General features: G+C 35.3%; 1 protein-coding gene across 2 annotated transcripts in view; it reads right to left on the bottom strand.

The window, feature by feature from the left end:
* Window positions 1–22,735, bottom strand: part of LOC150102025 (lysine-specific demethylase 2A-like) — a 478,446-nt gene that overhangs the window by 33,699 nt on the left and 422,012 nt on the right. For both annotated transcript variants that reach the window (XM_090400997.1, XM_090400998.1), the window contains exon 13: window positions 2,230–2,469. In XM_090400997.1, coding sequence (XP_090257123.1) covers window positions 2,230–2,469 — 240 coding nt within the window. The remainder of the gene's footprint in view (window positions 1–2,229; window positions 2,470–22,735) is intronic.

Raw genomic sequence — 22,735 nt, 5'->3', positions numbered from 1 at the left:
CATTAACATCTGGTTCGGATGTGAAGTTAACATTTTGATGAAAATTGTTAAATGATCCAGAAAGGTTTGTAAGTTTTCTGGGCCATGCTCCCAATTAAGAAAATGTCGTCTATGTAAAGTAGCCAGATTTTGAGGAAAAGGCCATTTCCTCAGAAAAACGTTGGCTAGCGCTGGAGACAATGGGCTACCCACTGCCAAACTAGAAAATTCTGTTTGTAGATCTTGTCTTCAAATAAGAAGTAGCCTGAATCCACACAATGCACAAGTAAGGCAAAAATCTTTTTAGATAACTTGTAACTTGTTTTTTAAAAGACTAAGGACTTCCTGGGTTGGAATGTTCGTGAATAGTGAGACTATGTCTAAGCTTACCATTCTGTCTGCTTCGTTAAGTTGGATGTTCTTTATCTTTGAGAAGAAATCATTCAAGTTTTTGATATATGAAAAGGATTTTCCTGTGAGATGTTTTAAGGAGGAAGTAAGATATTTCAAGAGATTGTATGTAGGGAGTCAATGTCTTCAACTATTGGTCTAAGAGGAGTGTTTTGTTTATGGATCTTCAGAAGGCAATATAAATGGGGAATAAGTGAATGAAGAGAGCGGAGCAATAGACAGATAATATATATATATATACATACACGCATGACACAGATACACAATAGAAACAAAAATTATAAAATTTTCAATTATAAAAAAAAAGTTTAAAGAGACAAAATGAAATTTTGGAAAGTTATTTGGATGAAATCTTCTCTATATTTGTTATTTTTACTCTTAGATGGAGCCCATGTCAAAATGACAACTTGTGACACAAACATGATTAACCACGTATACATGCACATATGAGTGGTGTAACAATAAATGAAGACTGTTATTATTTGTTAGATATGAATGATTCAAAAAAACACCACAATTCAAATTATTTGAATGTAAACTTTTAATGTTCTAACTATGCTGTAGTTAGAATTATAGAATAGAATAGAATAAATGTCACCACATCGTTGCTTATCTGCAACAATATGGTGACAAAAAAAAAGTAACCAAAATTTTTTTAAATAGTGTATCGTACCCCCCTAAAGACTCCTGGAGAATACGTACCACACTTTGGTAAATGCTGATGTAGAGCATGAAAGTTTTAAAAATAATCAAGGATCAGCAACTTTCAGAAGCGACAGATAGATTAAAAATAATACAGTTGATTGAAGAATGAGTAGAGCTAATCTCAAAGAGATCATAAACAGAATGGAAATGAAAGGTTAGCAAAATCTCAGAATATCCGAATCAATATATATCAAGGTATATTTACATGAAACAAAAAATGTAAAGAGTACAGTGCAATTCTGTGAATTGCACTGTTTTATAAATGTTCAGAGAAACAAGCAGGATCCCCTTTTTTATCCCCTCCCCCATATATACCAAATATATGGGGGAGGGGATAAAAAGCTCTGGAAAGAATGCAGAAGAGTAACAAAGATGATAATGAAGATGATTGAGAGTATGTGGAGAGTGCAGAAATTAGTAAACAGGAGTGATATGGTAGAGATCTATAAACTTCTGAAAAGGTGTTATAGAATATCAACTAATGATTTTTTTTGTTATATGGATGGTGGGGGAGAGAACAGGGGGGGCATCATCTGTGGAAGTTAAGTTTATGTGGGGTTAAGAAAGGAGTGAGGGCTAGATTGAGATAAATCTAGCCCTCACTAATAAACTGTCCCATTCACTCAGTAATAGTGAATGGGACAGTTTGTCTGCTGAAGCAGTGAGTGCATCTAGCGTAAATGAGTTTAAGAGAAGGTATGGTGTGGATGATGTAAGGCTTCCCTCAATGAGTCCTGGACTTTCTTCTTGGAGATCTCAGATAATAATAATAATAATAATAATGTATTCAGTCTGACAATTAACTATCCAATCATACTTCACATTCATACACCAATATTGCTAACCATAATATATGAAGTGTCTTATTATCAAACAGTGATATGGACATAAAAGCAAAGATATGTTCAAAGAAAAATAAACAGTGGAAATAAAACATCTTTGGAAATCTTGAAATTTATTTAACTCTAAACCATGAGACATTTTACAGATATAGTGAAACAAATGGCAGATCACAGATAAAAAGCACACGTGATCTGCAAGTTTGAGAACTATACCTAAATCACATATATTCAGATGCATAACAATTCAAACAATCTTTAGTAGCATACTGCATTATATATGAAACATACTTACAGCCATGCACTGCCTACTAATACAAGACTGTTTCATTCTACCTGGACCTCCAAATTTTTTCATATCCTTACAGAAATGACATTCTCCACAATCTGCTCGCATGCAAGCTTCACACTTTTTACAACGTGTTCTTCTTCGTCGTGCACTGTTAGAATTGTTTCCACTTCCTCCAGATTTAGATCCAGATTTGGAACTTTTTGATGATGATGGTGGACCAGAACGAGGTTTAGGCCGTGGTTTCTATATAACAATTATATAAAAATTAAGTGAAATTACACTTGGGTAAACTTTCTAATAAATGAGAATTTTCTCATATATTATCATATGTACAGTAGTGAAACAAAATACAAAAAGTGGCAATTATATTACACAGTTTCATCTAAACTGTGTAATATAATTACACAGTATAAATCTAAGTTGGTCAATTATCAGTGACTACATTGCAAATCGTGCAATGTAATACATCTGACTTTTCTTTAATGGCAATTATCTACAAGAGAATTGATAAAGAAAGGGATAGGGATTGTATAATAATAAAGTATCTGGGAAGTGTAAAATATTTATACTTAGTAACATTGACCATAACATCAACCAATGAAGCATATTCAAAACTAAGCAATAGTACTGTGTCAGTTGAAATTTTGCAGTGTATTACAGAATAGTCAGGTCCAAAAGTGACTGCATAATAGAAGTAAAGATGATGCACTATGATTAGCTTTTAAAGGATCCATTTTGCAAATATCTATCATTATGGAAGTCAACATGTTAAATGATTTAACATGTTGCCTCCTATAGCATACCACTTCTGGTACAGCAATGTGATAAAAGAAATCTTTTATAATAAAATACAACATATTGGATTCATATAAGGAAAACCTCATTAGTATGAAATTGCGACCAACATTTAACTCATTAACCAATACTACTTTTGAACAAAAGAAAATCCAGTAATGAAACCTTGTCTGGCTATTAGAGTAAATTAATAACATAATATAACATAAGTGCAATATGCCATCAAGTGGTGCAATAAACTTCTCGCCATATTTTAGGAAATAAATTTTTACAAGAGTGAGACTGATCTCCCATTTGCATGCAGACTGTTCAACCTTTTAGGTTGTTCTTAAAAAGGTATGCATAAAAACTGAAATTCCTCCTGCACAGAAACAACAGGAACAAAGACATACTATGTTAGTATGCAAATGCTATAATAGATTCTATAGCATGCACATGATGTTGTGGTGGTTTTTTCAGTATATTCTGAAGACTAGTTAGTTACCTTAAAGTAGATTATGTAGGTGAGGATTACCAAACCAATCAGAGCTAAATTTACAAGTGCCAGTTTTTAGATATGCTTAATGCTAAGCTGCAAACCTTTCTTTAGTAATGTTTCTGGCACCGATTGTAGGACATTCTTTCCACGTCTTCAATTGCATTTCAAATGAATATGAAATGCCAGCCTTTTCTGATGTCCAGAAAATATACACCTCAGTCTTCTCAAATAACTTTCAAATGTTATCATCATCAAATTCCTGCCCTCAAGGGGTGTACAGGATATGATAGTACTACATGAAAAAAATTACATCATTACTAACTTCCTATCTACAATTTTCCTCCAAATCAGTCTGTTACTTGTCAAGACTCCAACATTATCAGATCTTATATTTCTATCGTCTAAGGCACCCTCTACGGTATCAATCCACCTATATCTTGGTCTTCCTCTGGGTTGTTTTGCTGCCAACCTGGCAGAGAACACTTGTTTTGCTAATCTTTCTTCGCCCATTCTATTTATGTCACCATACCACCTGAGATTAGCTCTGCTAATGCATTCCTGGATGTTGACAATGTCAAGTTTTTTCCTAATATCCTCGTTTTTAATATGATATTGCCATTGATGCCATCTGTTCACATCTATAATCTTTCTCAGGACTCTCATATCTGTGGTCTCTAGTCTTTGGTCAAGTGTTTTACTTCTGACCCAGCTCTCAGATTCATAAGTTAAAACGGGTTTGAACACTGTCTTGTATACAGCTAATATAGTGTTCCGACTAACTTCTTTATTATTCCATATGAATTTATTCAATTGACTTCCCACGATACCAGCTTTGCTGATTCTGTTGTCTATTTCTATATTTAATTTACCATCTTCAGTAAAAATCGTACCTAAGTAGCTGAAATGTTTTACTTGTTCCACAGGTTCTCCATTCACAACACAGTTGACATTTTCAATGATTCTGTCTATCTTCATTGTCTTTGTCTTTTTATTGCTGACCTTCATACCATATCTATTACAACAGCTATTTAATTTAGTCAGAGAATCTTGCAAACTAGTAGTGGATTTATACAGAAATATAACTGTCCGCATAAAGCAAAGAGCTGACATTAACATCTCCAATTCTGATATCATGTTTAATACCACTTTCCTTCATAATGTGATCCATATAGATAATGAATAACAGAGGGGATAATGTACATCCTTGTCTCACACCAGATTTAACATTAAACCATCTTACTGTACATCCTTCAATTCTAACTGCTGACTTACAACTCAAATAAAGACTAAGTATTGCTTGATATAATGCCCCATTGACACCATATAACTGCAGCGTATTGAATAGCTTCTCTCTTGGCACCTTGTCAAATGCCTTTTCCAAATCGACAAAACTTAAATGCAGATCTTTGTTATGTTTCCATGGTTTCTCGGCTATTTGTCGTAAAGTGAAGATCTGATCCTGACAGCCTCTATATGGCCTGAATCCAGCTTGTTCTTCACCAATCTTTTCTTCCACAATTCTTCTCAACTGTTTCTCAAGTATACTTGCATAGATCTTGCAGGAACACTCAGTAGGGAAATACCTCTGTAATTCTCACATTCAGTTTTATTTCTCTTTTTATATATGGGTACTATGAGAGCTCTACTCTAATCATCGGGAATTCGTCCCTCTGTCCAGGCCTCCTGAAGTATGCAGTGCAGCCACTGTAAGACTCTTATACCACCATACTTCAGCATTTCTGGTCGAATATCATCTACCTCTGCTGCCTTTCCACATTTCAAGCCTTTGATGGCTTTTTCTACTTCAAGTATGGATATGTATTCCTGACTGCATGCCTTGTCAGTGTTTTTTAACACTGTGCTGTCATCACTGCTTGTTTCATTTAGCAGTTTTTCAAATAATTACTCCATACTTCAAGGATATCTTTTTCTCCCATTTTCATGTCACCTTTATCATCTCTGACTCCTTTTACAGCACTCTTTCCTCCATTCATAAGCATCTTCAACAACCTCCAGAATATTTTGCCACCTTCTTGATATTTATTTTATATATTCTTGCCAAAGTCCTCCCATGACTTTTGTTTAGCTAGTTTTACACACTGTTTAGCTTTCTTACATTTGTCTCTGTATTCTCTAAGAGCACAAGCTGACTTATTTGACAGGAACTTTTGATATCTTTTCTTCTTTTCCTTCACTGCCTCTTTAACTTCCTGTGTCCACCAGGGAGTTCTGATTTTTTTATCCTTGCAGACAACCTCACCACATGCCTCTCTGGCAGAATCAATCAATGTTTTCATCAGAGTTTGCCACTGAATCTCCAAGTTTTGATTCCTGTTCTCAAACTCTTTCAATTTTTCTTCAATAATCTTTGTGTATTTTAGTCTACAGTTCACATTTGAGAGCTGCTCAACTTTTATTCGCTTTAAAACTTTCTTACATTTTATTCTTTTCAATATAAAATTCAATTTTATCCTGATCAAGACTAAATAGTGATCACTTCCAATTTCAAACCCTCTGTACACTCTGGTGTCCTGCACCAAGGTGAAAACATCACTATCAACAATAACATAGTCAATGAGACTTTTCTTATTCCTAGCCTCTTCTCTCGATGTGAATTTGTGCACATTTTTATGTTGGAACATGGTGTTAGTAATAACCAGTCCATGTCCTGAGCAGAAATCCAACAGATATTTGCCATTATTATTAGCTTTGCTCTTTTCTCCAAATTTTCTCAAAATATTTTTGTATGTCTCGCAATCATTTCCTACTCTGCTATTTAGATCCCCAACAAGGACCAACTTATTCTTTTTCATTGTGTCAGTTGCTTTTTCTAACACCTCAAAAAATTCCTCCACTCTACCTTAGCAGAACCTTCTGTGGGACCATAGGCACAAATAAGTCTCATTGTCCAGTTCCCCATTCTCATATTTGCCCACATTACTCTACTTGAGACTGATTGCCATTCAAGAAGATTAGCCTGGCATTTTGTGTTGAATACTATGGCTACTCCTTTTCCTTGATTGTCATTGCCTGAATATAACATTTTGTATTTACTGCTCAGAAAGATCTCAGCAGTTTTGGTCTTTTTTGTTTCAGTCATCCCTATTATGTCGATCTGGTACTTATCTAATTCCTCAGCTAGCTCCATTTCTTTGCCATTTAGGCTTCTTATGTTGATAGTACCGATCTTTAACTCTGGTGATGTTGAGTTGGGGTTTGTTTTCAGATTTCTTCCAGTAGCTGACTTTTTGCTGTTCGCCCTGGTTCCCTGGCAAAAACAACGGGGGGCCTTGTTTAACCAGGCGACGCCCCAGTGGGAATGAAATTATGTCATGTCATACCATCATTTTTTATTTTGGTTTAACCAATAAGAATACAATTTGGTCGGCTAAATCCCAAATTGCCAGCCCATCCTCGTTCATTCAGTATCCAAGTAGATACCCAACAGGGTGCACCACGAGGTGAGGATTGGATATTAGGTCAGAAACCTGGTCAGTTCTCCGCATTCCTGTAAAGGCTATGTGAAGGTCTCCTTTCAGTTATACAGCTTGGACCCTTAAGCACCCCATTTTCAAATGGGTCTATATGAATTATTTACATGAAAATTATTTACGAGGCAAAAGAAATATTTATTTGATTAGAAGACCATATATTTTGGTCTAAAACTTACAGACCATCTTTGGTGGCAATGACAGTTGATACAAGGTAAAATGAAAACAATGGATTTATTTGTAATAGAATGAGCCATGTGATGTTATACAGGGTGTCCACATTAGACCTCCTAGTTTCAGAGTATTACTACTATTTAAATATATGGACCATGATGTCGAAATTATACAAATGAGGAGGAACATTCACCAGGTTTTTGTAAAAAAAAAAAAAAAAAAAATCAGTACATTTCCATGTGTGCTCGTTTAGTAGAAGCACGCACAATGTTAAATCAATAGTCTATCTCCGACCAGGTTCTCTGAAGTATGTCAGGGGTGATGTAGGACGTAGCAGCAGAAATGTGATACTTCATGTTCTCTAGGTTGTCCACTTTAGTGGGACAGACTGTGTCCTTCACATATTCCCACAAGAAAAAATGAAGTTGGGTAAAAAGTAAGTTGGGAAGCAGTGATTGTGGTGGCCAGGAATCGGTCCTCTACATCCAATCCACTGCTGAGGGAGGACATTTGGAGGGCTAAGAGCTGCATGGACCTCCAAATGCCAGTATGGCAAGGTACCATCCTGTTGAAAGAGGATGTGTGATTGCAAGTCTTCGAGTTGTGGAAAGGTGAAATTTTCCAGCATGTCGAGGTAAATCATTCTGTCGATATTGCTTTCCATGAAAAAAAATTTCCACCACACAACTTGCATTTTCTCTGCCCCTGACAACATGTTTAAAACTATGATAGCCCTGTCCAGAAGTGGCACCGCATGCAGGAAAAAATTCTGGATGAAACTTGTGGAGTCTCTGGAATATTTGAACAACCCAAACTTTACAAACATTACATATTTCTGCATTTTGATTTTTTTACTGTTCTTTGAAACTATGGAGGTCCAATGTGGACACCCTATACTTTCAAGTTTCTCTTTTTCGTCTTTCACTATGCCTTATCCCATGTTAAACGGGGTCAGTGCACCGATCTTTAACCTTCCTCTTCCAAGTTCTCTGGTCCATGGCGTCCTTCGGACTTCATCCTTTCTCCCTAAGATCCTCTCTCACCTTATCCCTCCACCTGAGCTTGGGCCTGCCTCTTTTCCTCCTTCCCTCCAACTCCATATACTCCACTCGTTTACCAACATATTCCTCACCCTTCCTCTCTACATGTCCAAACCACCTCAGCCTACTTTCTTGTATCTTCTTGCCAATTGGTCCCACCTTAACCATCCCTCTGATGTAGTCATTCCTTATCCTGTCCTTCTTTGTCACACCACTCATCCATCTCAACATTCACATCTCCGCTACCTCCATCTTCCTCTCCTGTGCCTTTGTTATAGGCCACGTCTCTGCACCATGAAGCATCGCCGGCCTCACCACCATCTTATACTGCTTTCCTTTCCTCTTACAACTCACTCTCTTGTCACACAGAACCCTGCTCATCTTCCTCCAGTTCATCCAGCCGTATTTCCTCATCCAGGTCACCATTCCTCTCAACGACCGACCCAACGTAATTGAATTTCTTCTCTGAAATTAGCCTTTCATCCTGAAGTCGTATGATCACATCCTCGTCACTCCCCGTTGACATATATTCAGTCTTCTCCCGGTTAATTTTCATGCCTCTCTCCTCCAATACCTTTCTCCACTCTTCCAGGGTATTTTCAAGTTTCTCTTGGGATGATTTGCATAGAACAATATCGTCGGCAAACAGCATGCTCCATGGTGCCTCCTTCTTGACATCCTCCACTAGTACATCCATGACCAGGTCAAAGAGGTAGGGGCTCAGAACTGACCCTTGGTGTAGCCCTACTACAATGTGGAACCCTTCTGTCATGCCGACACTAGACCTCACCTGAGTTTCTGTTCCCTCATACATCTCCTTCACCATCCTCACATACTTCTCCGACACCCCCTTCTTCCTCATACACCTCCATACCTCCTGCCTGGCCACTCTGTCGTATGCCTTTTCCAGGTCTATAAATACCATGTGCAGCTCCACTTGCATCTCTCTATATTTCTCCATCAATCGCCTTAGTGCAAATATCGCATCCGTTGTCCCTCTTCCTGGCATAAATCCAAACTGCTCCTCACCAATTTTCGTTTCCTGCCATATCCTCCCTTCCATTACTCTTTCCCATATCTTCAAAGTGTCCTCCTTTCCATTACTCTTTCCCATATCTTCAAAGTGTGTGACATCAGCTTGATCCCTCTATAGTTGCCACAGTCTTGAACATCTCCTCTTCCTTTGTAGATTGGGACGAGAATACTTTTTCTCCATTCCTCTGGTATCTTTTCCTGTTGGACTATTTTCCTCATCAGGAACATAATCATCTTGTCATCATCACTTTCAAGTTTCTCTAAAAGAAAGAATTCAAATGTGTCATTGTAGGAATGGCAAATTCTGTTGCAGAATTATATTTTGTTGTTTATTATTCATTGAGTGCTTTTAGTAACTGTGTTAGAGGCATATCAGTTGAAAGCATGTACATATTTTGTGTGTGTGTGTGTGTGTGTGTGTTGATTGCTCTGAATTTGAAAAAATTTTACACACAGGTTTATAACATTGCTAGAAATGTCCGTAAACTTATATGTTGGTATATTACTATGCAAGTTTAATGGTTTATCACAACAAGTAAAAGAAATAAATAATTTATGACCAATATTTTGTCTCCAATTACTGAGGCATTCTCAAATTTAAAGCAAATAAAAAAATAATCACAAAGACAGAAAATGCAGAAATGAGTAAGAGCATTTATATGCATGGATAGGCTTATGTGTTCATTAGACATTTTTGTAATAGATTTCACGGTTTGATATGAACACAGATGGATAAGAAAATAACTATTTATTAACTTAAAAGCTAATATTTCGCTGATATTATATCCAGCATCTTCAGAGAACACAACACAAAGTTTGTTACAAATGCAAAACAACCACAATCCGGTGTAACAGTGGGCTAGTAAAAGTAATTGCAGCATGCAACACAAGACTAAAGTCCTAATATGGCACCATCTAGGTTTAAAAAAAATAAATTAAAAAAAAAAAAATTCAAAGTTTTGAAATAGTAGTCCAAATGATAGTCTTAGAAAGTTTGAAAAAATGAAATAAAATAAAATAAATATTAATTTGGTCTTAAGATGATTGTCTCCCAAATCTTTGGTAGATTTATACAGCCATACTTGTTAAGGTTTGGAGTATGTTTTAAGGCTTCTGTTGATTCCAGGAACAACCTCTCTGACTTGTAGAAGCTTCTGTGCATTACTTTTCTTTCTTTCCAATTGATCCTGTGTGCAGGAGTATCCAAAGCATGGTCTGCCAGACCTGGCTTGCCATAGTGAAAGTGTCTGATATATTTTTTGTGTTCACTGAGGCGGATGTCCACAATTCTTCCTGTCTGTCCGTAGTAGGCTTGATGGCAAGAACAGGGCACTTCATAGACTCCTGGATGTGATAAAGGAGTGCATTTGCCCTTAGGTGAATGGATGAGAGTTGCTAATTTTACATAAAGTTTAAATACTGTGCATAGTTGGTGTTTGTTAAGCACCCTAGATATCTTTTCAGATGTGCCTTTAATGTATGGGATGGTGATAGTTTTATTGTAGTCTTCTGTGGTAGATAGAGGGGATTTCTGTGTAGCATTTAGTATGTTATCTATTTTATGGGGATTATAACCGTTGGTTAAGCAGGTGTGTCGTAGGTGAGAAAGTTCAGCAGTAAGGGCAATGTCATTGGAACAGATTGCTCTAGCTCTATGGTTAGTGTTTTTAAGATACCATATTGTTGAGAAGGGTGATGGTGTGACTGTTTGTGTAAGTATCTCCCTGTATGTGTGGGTTTTCTATAAACCGAAAATGATAAGGAACCTTCTGAAACATGTGTGATCAGTGTGTCCAGGAAGGGTAGGCAGTCATTGGCTTCTAGTTCTATTGTAAAGTAGATTTTAGGGTGCTGGCTATTTAGATGCACTAAAAATGTATTCAATGTGTCTGGGCCATGTGGCCAAATAGCAAACACATCATCAACATAGCATAGCCAGAGACTAGGTATGAGAGTGGCTGCGTTGATAGCTAATTTTTCCAGATGTTCTATGTAGAAATTGGCTGGGGGGGGGGGGGAACCCATAGCTGTCCCATCTAATTGTTTGTATATTTTCCCTTTCCAAGTAAAATAACCTGCCTGTACTGTGAATTTAAATAGCTGAAATATATCTGGGGGAAATTGTGAATTTAGTAAGTTAAATGTTTCAATCAGTGGTACATTAGTGAATAATGAGGTGATATCAAAACTCACCATTAGGTCTGAACTATTTAAGGTGTGGTTTTCTAAAATACTTTTTAGGTGGGTAGAATTTTTAACAAAAGAGGAAGAATTGTTTGTGTAAGTGGTTAGTAATTTGGCTAAATGTTTAGCTAGTTTATACGTAGGATTGTTTATACTATCTACAATAGGATGCAAAGGTGTATCTTGTTTGTGTATTTTAGGAGCACCATATATTCTGGGTGTTTTAATGTGCAAGGGTTTGAGTTTTTTGACAATTTCTTTTGGCCAGGAAGTGACTTTGTTCAATAACTTGCACATCTTATTCTTTTGTGAGTTGGTGGGATCTCGATTTATGATTTGATATGTAGACTGGTCTTGGAGCAGTCTATGCATTTTGCTTTCATATTCTGTTGTATCCATTACTACAGTGGCGTTACCTTTGTCTGATTTTGTTATTGTAATGTGGTTATTATTGCGTAGTTCTTTTAGAGCTATTATTTCTTTATGTGGGATATTATTTTTGGGAGGCTTAGAATCGATAAGGATATTGGCCACGTCTAACCTAATATTATTGGCTATAGCTGGAGGCAAGTGGCAAATCCCACATTCAATGGAAGCCATTATTTTGGTTTTAGGCATAATTTTAGAATTTTAGGAGTAACGGCAAAATTGTGTCCAAGACTTAATGCACTCGTGGCCTCTTTGGATAAAGTTGTCAATGATAGGTTCACAACACCGCCATCTTGATGAAATTGTGGCCGCTGCATAACATTTCATCATTGGAGGATTTCAAATTTTTTCCGGTGTCGGTTTTTAACTTTAGTGAATTCTTTATTGGCTGTCGAGTCAGAGATTCTATCCAAGATATCCCATAGCTCCGGGTTCAAAATGTCAGATAATATATCACATAGTACACTGATGGAGGAATTTATTTTTGAAAGTTCTCAGCGAGTAGCGTATACCTGTTATCGTAATAGTGCTAAACTCGCCCTTTTATAAATACGTTGGGCTTTGGCCGAGTGAAACTTGTTCCTAATTTTCATACAGTTTTGTATCAAATTGGTATCAACTGAACAGGTTAGCCTTCTTTTTAAGAAGGCTAACCTGTTCAGTTGCCGTGCCAATTTTACTTTCCACTTACATTGTCGTGCCTTACGTACGATGTTAACTCCGTGAAGAATATTTATACGCGTGGATAGGCTTATGTGTTCGTCAGACATTTTTGTAATAGATTTCAGGGTTTGATATGAACCCAGATGGATAAGAAAATAACTATTTATTAACTTAAAACATACTCCAAACCTTAACAAGTATGACTGTATAAATCTACCAAAGATTTGGGAAACAGTCATCTTAAGACCAAATTAATATTTATTACTTTTATTTTATTTCATTTTTTCAAACTTTCTAAGACTACTATTTCAAAACTTTGAATTTTTTTTTTTTTTTTTTTTAAACCTAGATGGCATCATATTAGGACTTTAGTCTTGTATTGCATGCTGCAATTACTTTTACTAGCCCTGCTGTTACACCGGATTGTGGTTGTTTTGCATTTGTAACAAACTTTGTGTTGTGTGCTCTGAAGATGCTGGATATAATACTAGCGAAATATTAGCTTTTAAGTTAATAAATAGTTATTTTCTTATCCATCTGTGTTCATATCAAACCGTGAATTGATATGAACGATGTTTGCACGTGAAGCATCTTTACAACTGGGCTACTTGTATATAGAGGCTAATGACTTCACACCAATTGCCTTAAGCACATACACCCTTTTTGGATGTGTATAATACTATGCATTATGGAAAGCACTAGCGAAATATTAACTTTTAAGTTAATAAATAGTTATTTTCTTATCCATCTGTGTTCATATCAAACCGTGAATTGATATGAACGATGTTTGCACGTGAAGCATCTTTACAACAAATTGATTTTTTGTAATAGAATATAATATAATATAATACATAATATAATATAATATAATATAATACATAATATAATACAATATAATATAATATAATACATAATATAATACTATGCATTATGGAAAGCACTAGCGAAATATTAGCTTTTAAGTTAATAAATAGTTATTTTCTTATCCATCTGTGTTCATATCAAACCGTGAATTGATATGAACGATGTTTGCACGTGAAGCATCTTTACAACAAATTGATTTTTTGTAATAGAAAGAATTCTATTACAAAAAAGAGTAAGAGCATAAACTATTTAAGCTGGTGCTCAAATGAATCCTTCTTGATGCAGTAAATGATAGATAGCTAGTAGTTATTTTTAGCAGAGCATAACAGTGGCTCAAATATTTTACAGTTTCTTGAAAATTTATTTCAGTTAGGCATCTTCTGTAGTGTATATGCTAATTCCCAGAACAGCCTTTCACATGTGAAGTAATATATAAAGTAAAATACTGGTATTAAATATTTTAAAATAAAGGATTTGTTTTGCCTGTTGTGGTAAGCCATTCAACTCTCATAGTATGTAGTTTTTTTTTGTTTTTTTTTGAAGTTAGTACATGGTAAGTATCCAAAAAAATTCAGAATGTTTATGATCATTTTCTGTCTGTAATTTGAGATTGGTACAAGCTAGCATTTTTTGTAAAAAAAAAAAAATAATAAAAATCGGAAGAGATTTCACTTACAGTTTTAATATATTTCAATAACTTGTGAGATTTTAATTTGAAGTGCTCCCCTACCTTTGAAATCAGTAGATTTTAAAATGTTATCTAATTTATTTTTATAACACCTTCAGACAGGTTGGAAATTTTTTTCACTTGGTTATACTATATATTAAAAATGCCAAGAAATTATATTCTTGGTTTAATCCTCTATCAAAGTGTAAGCAAACAATCTCCAGTGTTCTTTTGGCAAAAAAGACATAAGAAGAATATTAGACAACTTTGAACACGACAAAGTCACCTGGTCCCAATGGCATCTTTCCTATTGTACTCAAGCACTGTGTATGAATACAACAGGATCTTCAAACACATCACATGCTCCAGAGCTTACACCTGTCCTCTCTTGTCTCTTCAATCTTCTATACTCAGCTTGCACCTATTCCATCTCATGAAAGTAAGTATCTTCATGACTGGGCATCTCAGTCTGAGTAGTGGCCCTTCCCATAATGCATAGTATTATACACATCCAAAAAGGGTGTATGTGCTTAAGGCAATTGGTGTGAAGTCATTAGCCTCTATATACAAGTAGCCCAGTTGTAAAGATGCTTCACGTGCAAACATCGTTTGCTTACACTTGGATAAAGGATTAAACCAAGAATATAATTTCTTGGCATCTTTATATCTTCAAACATGAGAAATTGCAAAACCTATAACCCATAGTGCTATGCACAGATAAGTGGTTAAATAGAAATAAAGAGCTAATATCTTTCTTGAACAGCTGGAGGTTATAAATCGGGAAAACTGAATAAGAAAGGCTGGAGATAGAATGAAAGATGAGTATGATCAGCTGATTCAATAGCTGCTTGTCTTTTTTCCAGCTTAAAGGAAAAGAATAATGGTTCAGCAGACCAGCTGAACATGACAGTCTACAGAAAAGGCATTACAAACAGAATTACTATGAGAATGAGATTGCCATCATGTAGTCAGTATCAAGCATTTTTATTGAAATTTCTGGTATACCATCCCAAATGTGAGAAGAATATTCTAAACTTGGGCAGATTTGTATTTTAAATAACATTAGCAGTCTCCACCCTGCCTGCCAACAATATGATGTCGTTAATCATATACATCAACTCAATCATATACACCACACTTTTTCCCCCTTCTAATAGCTACAGTTTGCACAGTATATAAAAAAAAAAAAAAAAATCAATCCTTTCCCCTAATCCACGACATTGACATAGAGTATGGCTATTGCCATACTCTATGTCAATGTCGTGGACAATGCCTCAGACATAGAGTATGGCTATTGCCATACTCTATGTCTGAGGCCAATCTGAAAACATAGTCAGAATCTTAAAGAAATACAATCTTTGCACCACCTTCAAGCCCACTTGAAACTAGCTGCCCTTATCTGCTCCACTTCAGACAAATTTCCTCCTCTCTCAGTTCCAGGTATATAGAGGTCCTTATTCCTGCAAGTTAACCTACTATGGACACACAGGAAGATCGGCTACCATCCATGGAAGAACATAAAAAATACATCTGGGTTCAAAACTATGGTCAATCTGGCCTTTCAGACCACACTTTGGATACAGCTCACAGAATCAATTGGAAAAAGACCGTTATGTTCCATCACATTAAATTTAGAAGAGAAAGACTGTTTTTAGAACCTGCTGCTGCTCTTAAAAATCAACCTAATTTGAATAAATATGATTGCATAAAACTAAAATATGTGAAATACTAATACTTCAAGATCCCAGTTTACATCCTAGGCCACCAGGTATCATAGAGGGTACTTCACCTAGTTAGGATTACACTTTTGTCCACATGTTTCACTTAGTTACGTATGTGTTACAAATCTCATATTGTACTCCCTGATGATGTGTCTATAACTATATAAATTATTAGTATTGGAAGAATTAAATACTTTTTCTCTGTAATCTTTTCATAGTGCTGTTTCACTCCATTAAACTTCTAACATGAGCTAGCAGATGCACAGGTGAGAAAGACTGCTTTTAGAACCTGCTGCTCTTAAAAATCAATCTAATTTGAATAAATATGATTGCATAAAACTAAAATATGAGAAATACTAATACTTCCAGATCCCAGTTTACATCCTAGGCCATCAGATAGTGTCTTGAGGGAAAAGGATGTAACCCCTGTTTGTAGGTTGAACAGGTTAGAGATGCAGTTTGGTGTGCATGTGTAATGAGTTGCCAGAGAAGAAATCAGTGATCCCATTGCAAAAGGCACAAGGCAGCCCATATGAGGGTAGCTTTGTTAGAAGGAAACATCAAGTATGGCTAGATGGCCATTCCATGGCATGTGTCCAAAGGTAGAAAATTATTGGTTACGGCTGGTGAATTCACTGTATATTGGGAATAAATGCATATTAGTAGTCACTAATGAACTGGTGGGCCTCGAGAACATTTAGAAATTAGCACTGATAATCTTTTTTGGTATTTTCAAAAGAACTTTTTTATGTCATCAGAATTTGTACGCATTTCCATTTACTTGATGGATACTTACTATTACTGTCTCTCATGTTGAATGCTGTCAGATACAAGGAAAACTGTTGGTAGATATGCTGATTTGAAGCAGATCTTTCATGTGCTTTGACTACAAGTAGTTTCATAAAATATCACTGTTTTGTTTTACTTCCAGGATAGTTCAGGAAAAGAGTAGCAATTGGGACAGAGTTAATGATGGTAAGTACTTGCTGGATTTCTGTTCAGGTCATGGACCAATCATGACTAACACCACGTTCCAACGTGAATGCATAAATTTGCATGAACAGACCACAAAGATATAAGAACAATATGACTGACCATGTTACTGTGAATGGTGACATCTTCATGCTGGTCAGGATACAAGAGAACATATGACGGGATTTGTGATAGGAAATTATCACCATTTAATTCTGAGCAGAATAAAAATGAGAATCACAGTGAAAGGAAAGCTATGTGCAAAAGCTTTAAAAGGAATTAAAGTTGAACAGCTTTCTGGAGGTAAACTGCAGACTCAAATATGCAAATATCATTCAAGAAAAGAAATGAAAGAGTTTGAAACAAGGCTCAAACTTTGTAGATTCAGTGGTAGACTCAAGAAAATATTGACTGATTTGTGCCATGAGGCATGTGGTGAAGTTGTCTGCAAAACAAAAGGAGAAAAAGGAAAAAAATAAATAAATCAAAACTCTATGGTAGACTCAGGAAGTTATAAATGTAGTTATGAAAAAGAAGAAAGCATATCAAAAGTTCCTATAAGCAAATCAGTGTGAGCTCTGAGAGAATACAGGGAGAGGAAAAGGTATGAAAGCTATGCAATATAGCAAAGTAGCTAAATAAGTCCTGGAAAGCTAAATAAAAGTCAGACTTTGATAAGAATATACTTGTAGAAGACAAATATTAGGAAGAGAGCATGGCAAAATGTTCTGCAGGATATTGAAGAAGCTTAGAATGGAAATACTTTAACATACTTGGAGTATCTTTAACAGAATCAGATATGATTAAGGTAAAATGAAAACTGAAGAAAGTGGTAGAAAAATTCATCAAAACCCTGGAAATGTGAAAAGGCAAGCCAGAATATATAACATTATTATTATTAAGAAACTACAGGAAGTCAGGGACTCGTTGAGGGAGGCCACATATCACCTGCACCAGCTGTCATACATTTTCTTCAATTCATTCATACTACCTGCACTCATCACCTCCAAAGGCAATCCATTCCAATCATATACCACTCTGAGAGAAAAATCCAGCTCTATTCCCCTTTCGTGATTGCATTCATTCTCAACTACATGGATGTGCACTCAGTTCTCACCCTCCATAAAATGGAAAATTCCATCTAATTATATTCTGTATGAACTTTTCAGAAGTTTGTAAGTCTCAATCACAACACTCCTCTTTCTACTGTTTGCTAGCATCTGTCTGCAGTCCACAAATTCTCAATTTATCTTCATAATCTCATTCTATAGAACTAATATAATTTTCACACTCTCCTTTGCACACACTCTCTCTCTCTCTCCATTGTATCAGATCACCATGGAAACTAGGAGGCTAGATCTGCACATTACAATAGTTCAAGTGATGTACCAAGCCTTTGTAATAAAGGCACAAAATGATTTCTTATAATATCTCAGCAGAAATGCTCAAATATGGAGAAATAAACATTTTACAGTGCACTGCAAAGTTTAGAATGCCTTGTCAGAAGTCTGGATGATTAGAGTAGAGCTCTCAGAGTATAATAAGGGAAATAAAAAAATGTGAGATTTAGAGGAAGACTTCTAGGGAGTGTGTCCCCTGGGTGACGGAGAGGGGAGCCCACCAGATATGGTGGGTGGTCCGAATATGTTGAATAAGGACTCATGGACCAAGAGGGGACTATCATCTTGATAGCAAGGGAAGTGGCTTTCCCATGGTCCCCTAGCTGGGTCTATTCTCTCTCTTGCCTCTTCTTTGAGGCAGGTCCCTTGCTCTCTAATCTTTCCTATATGGCATTCCTCGCCCAACTCTCATAACTCACGACCAGTGTCATACATTTTCTTCAATTCATTCATACTACCTGCACTCATCACCTCCACAGGCAATCCATTCCAATCATATACCACTCTGAGAGAAAAATCCAGCTCTATTCCCCTTTCGTGATTGCATTCATTCTCAACTACATGGATGTGCACTCAGTTCTCACCCTCCATAAAATGGAAAATTCCATCTAATTATATTCTGTATGAACTTTTCAGAAGTTTGTAAGTCTCAATCACAACACTCCTCTTTCTACTGTTTGCTAGCATCTGTCTGCAGTCCACAAATTCTCAATTTATCTTCATAATCTCATATACTACAAAAAGTCAAAACGACATACAGGGAAATAAATTAAAACACTATTTATTTTTGAAGTAAAACTTTAATTTCAACATTCTAAAATGTTATTTTTCTTGCTCTTCTGTTAGCAAAATCGATGATATTGGCAAAGTCTATTTCATAATAATGTAGGTCATTCTTAATCTATTTTAGTTAGAAAAACTCCTCTCACAACTAGCAACACCTACAGTAATTGTGAAGAAAATTCACAGTAGTATTACAATATTTGGAAATGAGTTCTCAAGACTGTATTTTAGAATTAACTGCAAAAGTTCAAAAAGGTTCAACGTGCTGCCCGGGGTGGACCTCCCCTCCACCCCTCCCTAGCTACGCCTCTGCTCATGACCCTAATGCTATTAGAGTAATCGAGGGCTATGGGTCATTCTATTCCTATCTCTACTCTATCTCTATGTCTTCTCTTTAAAATTCCCTCCCACCACTTTAAGCAAGCTTGAAGGCCTCAAGATGACAGCCCCATCACCAAGCTAGACTGCAGATGGCCAGTAACCCTCTCAGTCAAAATTTTAACCCACTAAAAAGACTCATGAAGATAGTACATAATTTTCTAAAAAAAAAAAAAAAAAAAAAAAAAAAAAAAAAAAAAAAAAGCAGAAATACACCTATTGGAATATAGCCACCTGGAATGTGAGAAGTATCCACCACAAAATCATAGAAGTGGACCAAGCACTAGAAGAAAGAAATGTAAAAATAGCAGCAATTACAGAATCTAAAATAAGCAGAGAGGAACAGAGGAAACTGAAAATTACATCTATATATACAGTAGGGTAAAAGGAGAACTAAATCTGGTGTAATGATCTTTCTACATAAATCTCTTCGAAACAATATAATCCCTTACAACTTTTGGAGCGATAGAATAATAGAAATGAGAATTAAAATAGACAGAGGCTATATGACAGTAATTGGAACCTATGCACCTGAAGAAGGAAAAGAGAAGGACTCAGAAAACTTCTACACTCAACTGCAGAACATATTAAATAAGACCAATCCTAAGGATCACATTTTGGTAATAGGAGATCTCAACGCAAGAATTGGCAATAAACCATATAAACCAAACATAGGACCTATCAGAGAACTTAACTGTAATAGAAATGGAAATAGATTAAGAAATTTTACTATAAGCAATAACCTTAAAATAATGAACACCTTGTTCAAACATAAAGAAACCACAGATACACCTGGGAAGCAAGAGACACAAGAAGCATTATTCTTTATATAATCAGCAATATCAAAATGTCAGAAATGATAATAGATACAAGAATATACAGAGGATCTGAAATAGAATCAGATCATTACCTTATAATTGGAAAAATAAAATGGGAACCGAGATGGTAAACAACAAAAAAGCAAAAGGAAAATAGAAATTTTGAATCCTTCAAAGTTAGACTTTTGGACCACAATAGTATTAAAGACTTGTACTAAAAAGGAATAAAGAACTGGATGACAAGTATAAAACAAAATCAGAACATAGAAGAAGAATGGTCAAACCTAAAAATCATAATGACAAAAGCTGCAAAAGAAAGTTTAGGAACAAAGAAAAGTGGTCTTAGAGACTGGGATGATGAAATTAAATGCATCATTGAAGAAAAGAAAAAAAGCATATAAAAACTGGCTCAATTTAAAAACAATAGAATGAAAAATCGAATACAGCAGAAAAAAAAAGCAATAGCAAAAGCAGCATGCAGGAGAATAAACAGAAACAGAAGGAACAATTTTGTAACAAAATCAGAGAGAGCGAGAGACTGTACGCTCAAACGACCTAATGCATATAAAATCCTCAGAGATCTAAGCAATGAAATTAGAGAAAAAGCAGATATTAATACCATTAAAATAGAAACATGGCAAAATTACTACCAAGATCTATGGTATGATGAAAACATTCAAAACAGAAAACTACCCTTTGTAAATATCTCAGATAACTTGGAAAACATCACTCTAGAAGAATTAACAGAAGCATCAACCTAAAGCAAAACAGGAAAGGCTCCAGGAGAAAACAACATAAACTTGGAACTTATCAAATATGCAGGACTTGAATTCTCACTCAGGTTACTTAACTTTTATATGATCTGGAAAGAAGGAAAATGCCCACAAGATTGGACCAAAGCAATAGTTATCCCATCTACCAAAAAAGGACACAAATCTGATTGTAACAATTATCATGGAATCAGCTTACTTAGTACCTGTTATAAAGTATATGCAAAAATCTTAGCATATAAACTTAAACGTATAGTAGACCCAAAATTAATAGAAGAACAAAATGGATTCAGAAAAGGCAGGTCTTGCATAGACTCTGCATTTACTTTAAAATTATTAATTGAAAAACAGAGAAATGAACATAGAAACACACATAGCTTTTATAGATTACACCAAAGCATTTGATAAAATTATCAGAGAAAAACTATGGGAAATCCTAGAAGAATATGAAATATTCTTTAGAGCCTTATATAATATATATCAACATAATAAAATATCTGTGAAGTACAATAATTCAACATCAAGCTGGAAACCAATAAATAGAGGAGTATGTCAGGGTTGCCCTCTCTCACCGGTTTTATTTAATATATACATACATAAAATCATAAAAGAATGGAAGATAACTAATAAAGGAGGATTCAAGATAAACCGTAATAACAGATTAGCTACTCTTATTTTTTGCTGATGACCAAATAATCCTTGGAAACAATGAAGATGAACTACAAAAATCATTATGCAGTCTAAATAATCTGATAAAAACATATGGCATGGAAATATCAACAGACAAAACAAAAGTCATGGCCTTCAAAGGTGCTAATCCAATAAGAAGCAAAATAGTAATAAACAACAAAATAATAGAGCAAGTAAACACATTCAAATATTTAGGTCGCACAATATTATATGAAAATGAAGCTGATATAGAACCAAAGATAAGAAACTTTTTAAAAGTAACAGGCATTATAAATAAAATTTTTAAACCCAATTATGTACAAAAACACACACAAATAAGAATCTACAATACAGTAGCTAAACCAACCTTATTTTATGGCAGTGAGATATGGACAATAAAAAAAGCAGATGAAAGAAGAATTTAATCATCTGAAATGAAATAGAACTGAAGTAGTCACAATAATGGACAAAATGAAAAGCAGCAAAATCAGAAAAAAACTTGGAATTACAACCTCCCTAAATGAAACAGTTATTTGCTATAGAGAAAAATGGAAAGAACATATACTGAGAATGAATAGAAGCAGAATACCTAAACAAATTCTAAATTACCACCCCAAAAGGTACTTGATGCAGAGGAAGACCCTTAAAAAGATGGAATTGAGTCCGGAACAGACCACTTAGCCTATAAGCCTGGAAGGAAGAAGAAAAGAATTGGAGGAATTTTTCTACTTAGTGTTCTAGGTAAGAGTAAGGTTCAAGTATGCAAGCATACTTGAGGAATTTAAGAAAAGTTGTGGAAAAGAAATGTAGGGAAGACCAAGCTGGGTTCAGGCCAAACAGGAATTGTCAGAATCAAATTTTCACTTTAAGAGAAACAGTTGAGAAAACATGGAAATATAACAAGGATCTTTTTTGAGTTTTCTGTTGATCTGGAAAAGGCAAATCAAAGTATTATAAGAAAATCTGTTCAAAACGTTGCAAACTGTATGATATTAATGGGACATTGTACAAAGTGAGCAACAAAATCTCACTTGTATCTATACTATAAGTTCTCCATACTCAAACTATGAAGACTACTCTCTAATGTTGATTGTTTAGATATGTTAAAAGCATGTGAAATGGGAATTCCAGTTCACATTAGAAAAAGAAAATAACATCATCCCTTCCTGATGAATCCC

This window comes from Typopeltis vanoorti, chromosome 11 (assembly GCF_054136105.1).
Source record: "Typopeltis vanoorti isolate ZY-2024b chromosome 11, IOZ_Tvanoo_1.0, whole genome shotgun sequence".
In the NCBI taxonomy this organism is placed as follows: Eukaryota; Metazoa; Arthropoda; class Arachnida; order Uropygi; family Thelyphonidae; genus Typopeltis; species Typopeltis vanoorti.
The sequence above is the reverse complement of the archived record's forward strand: the minus strand, read 5'-3'. Positions and strand labels throughout refer to the sequence as shown.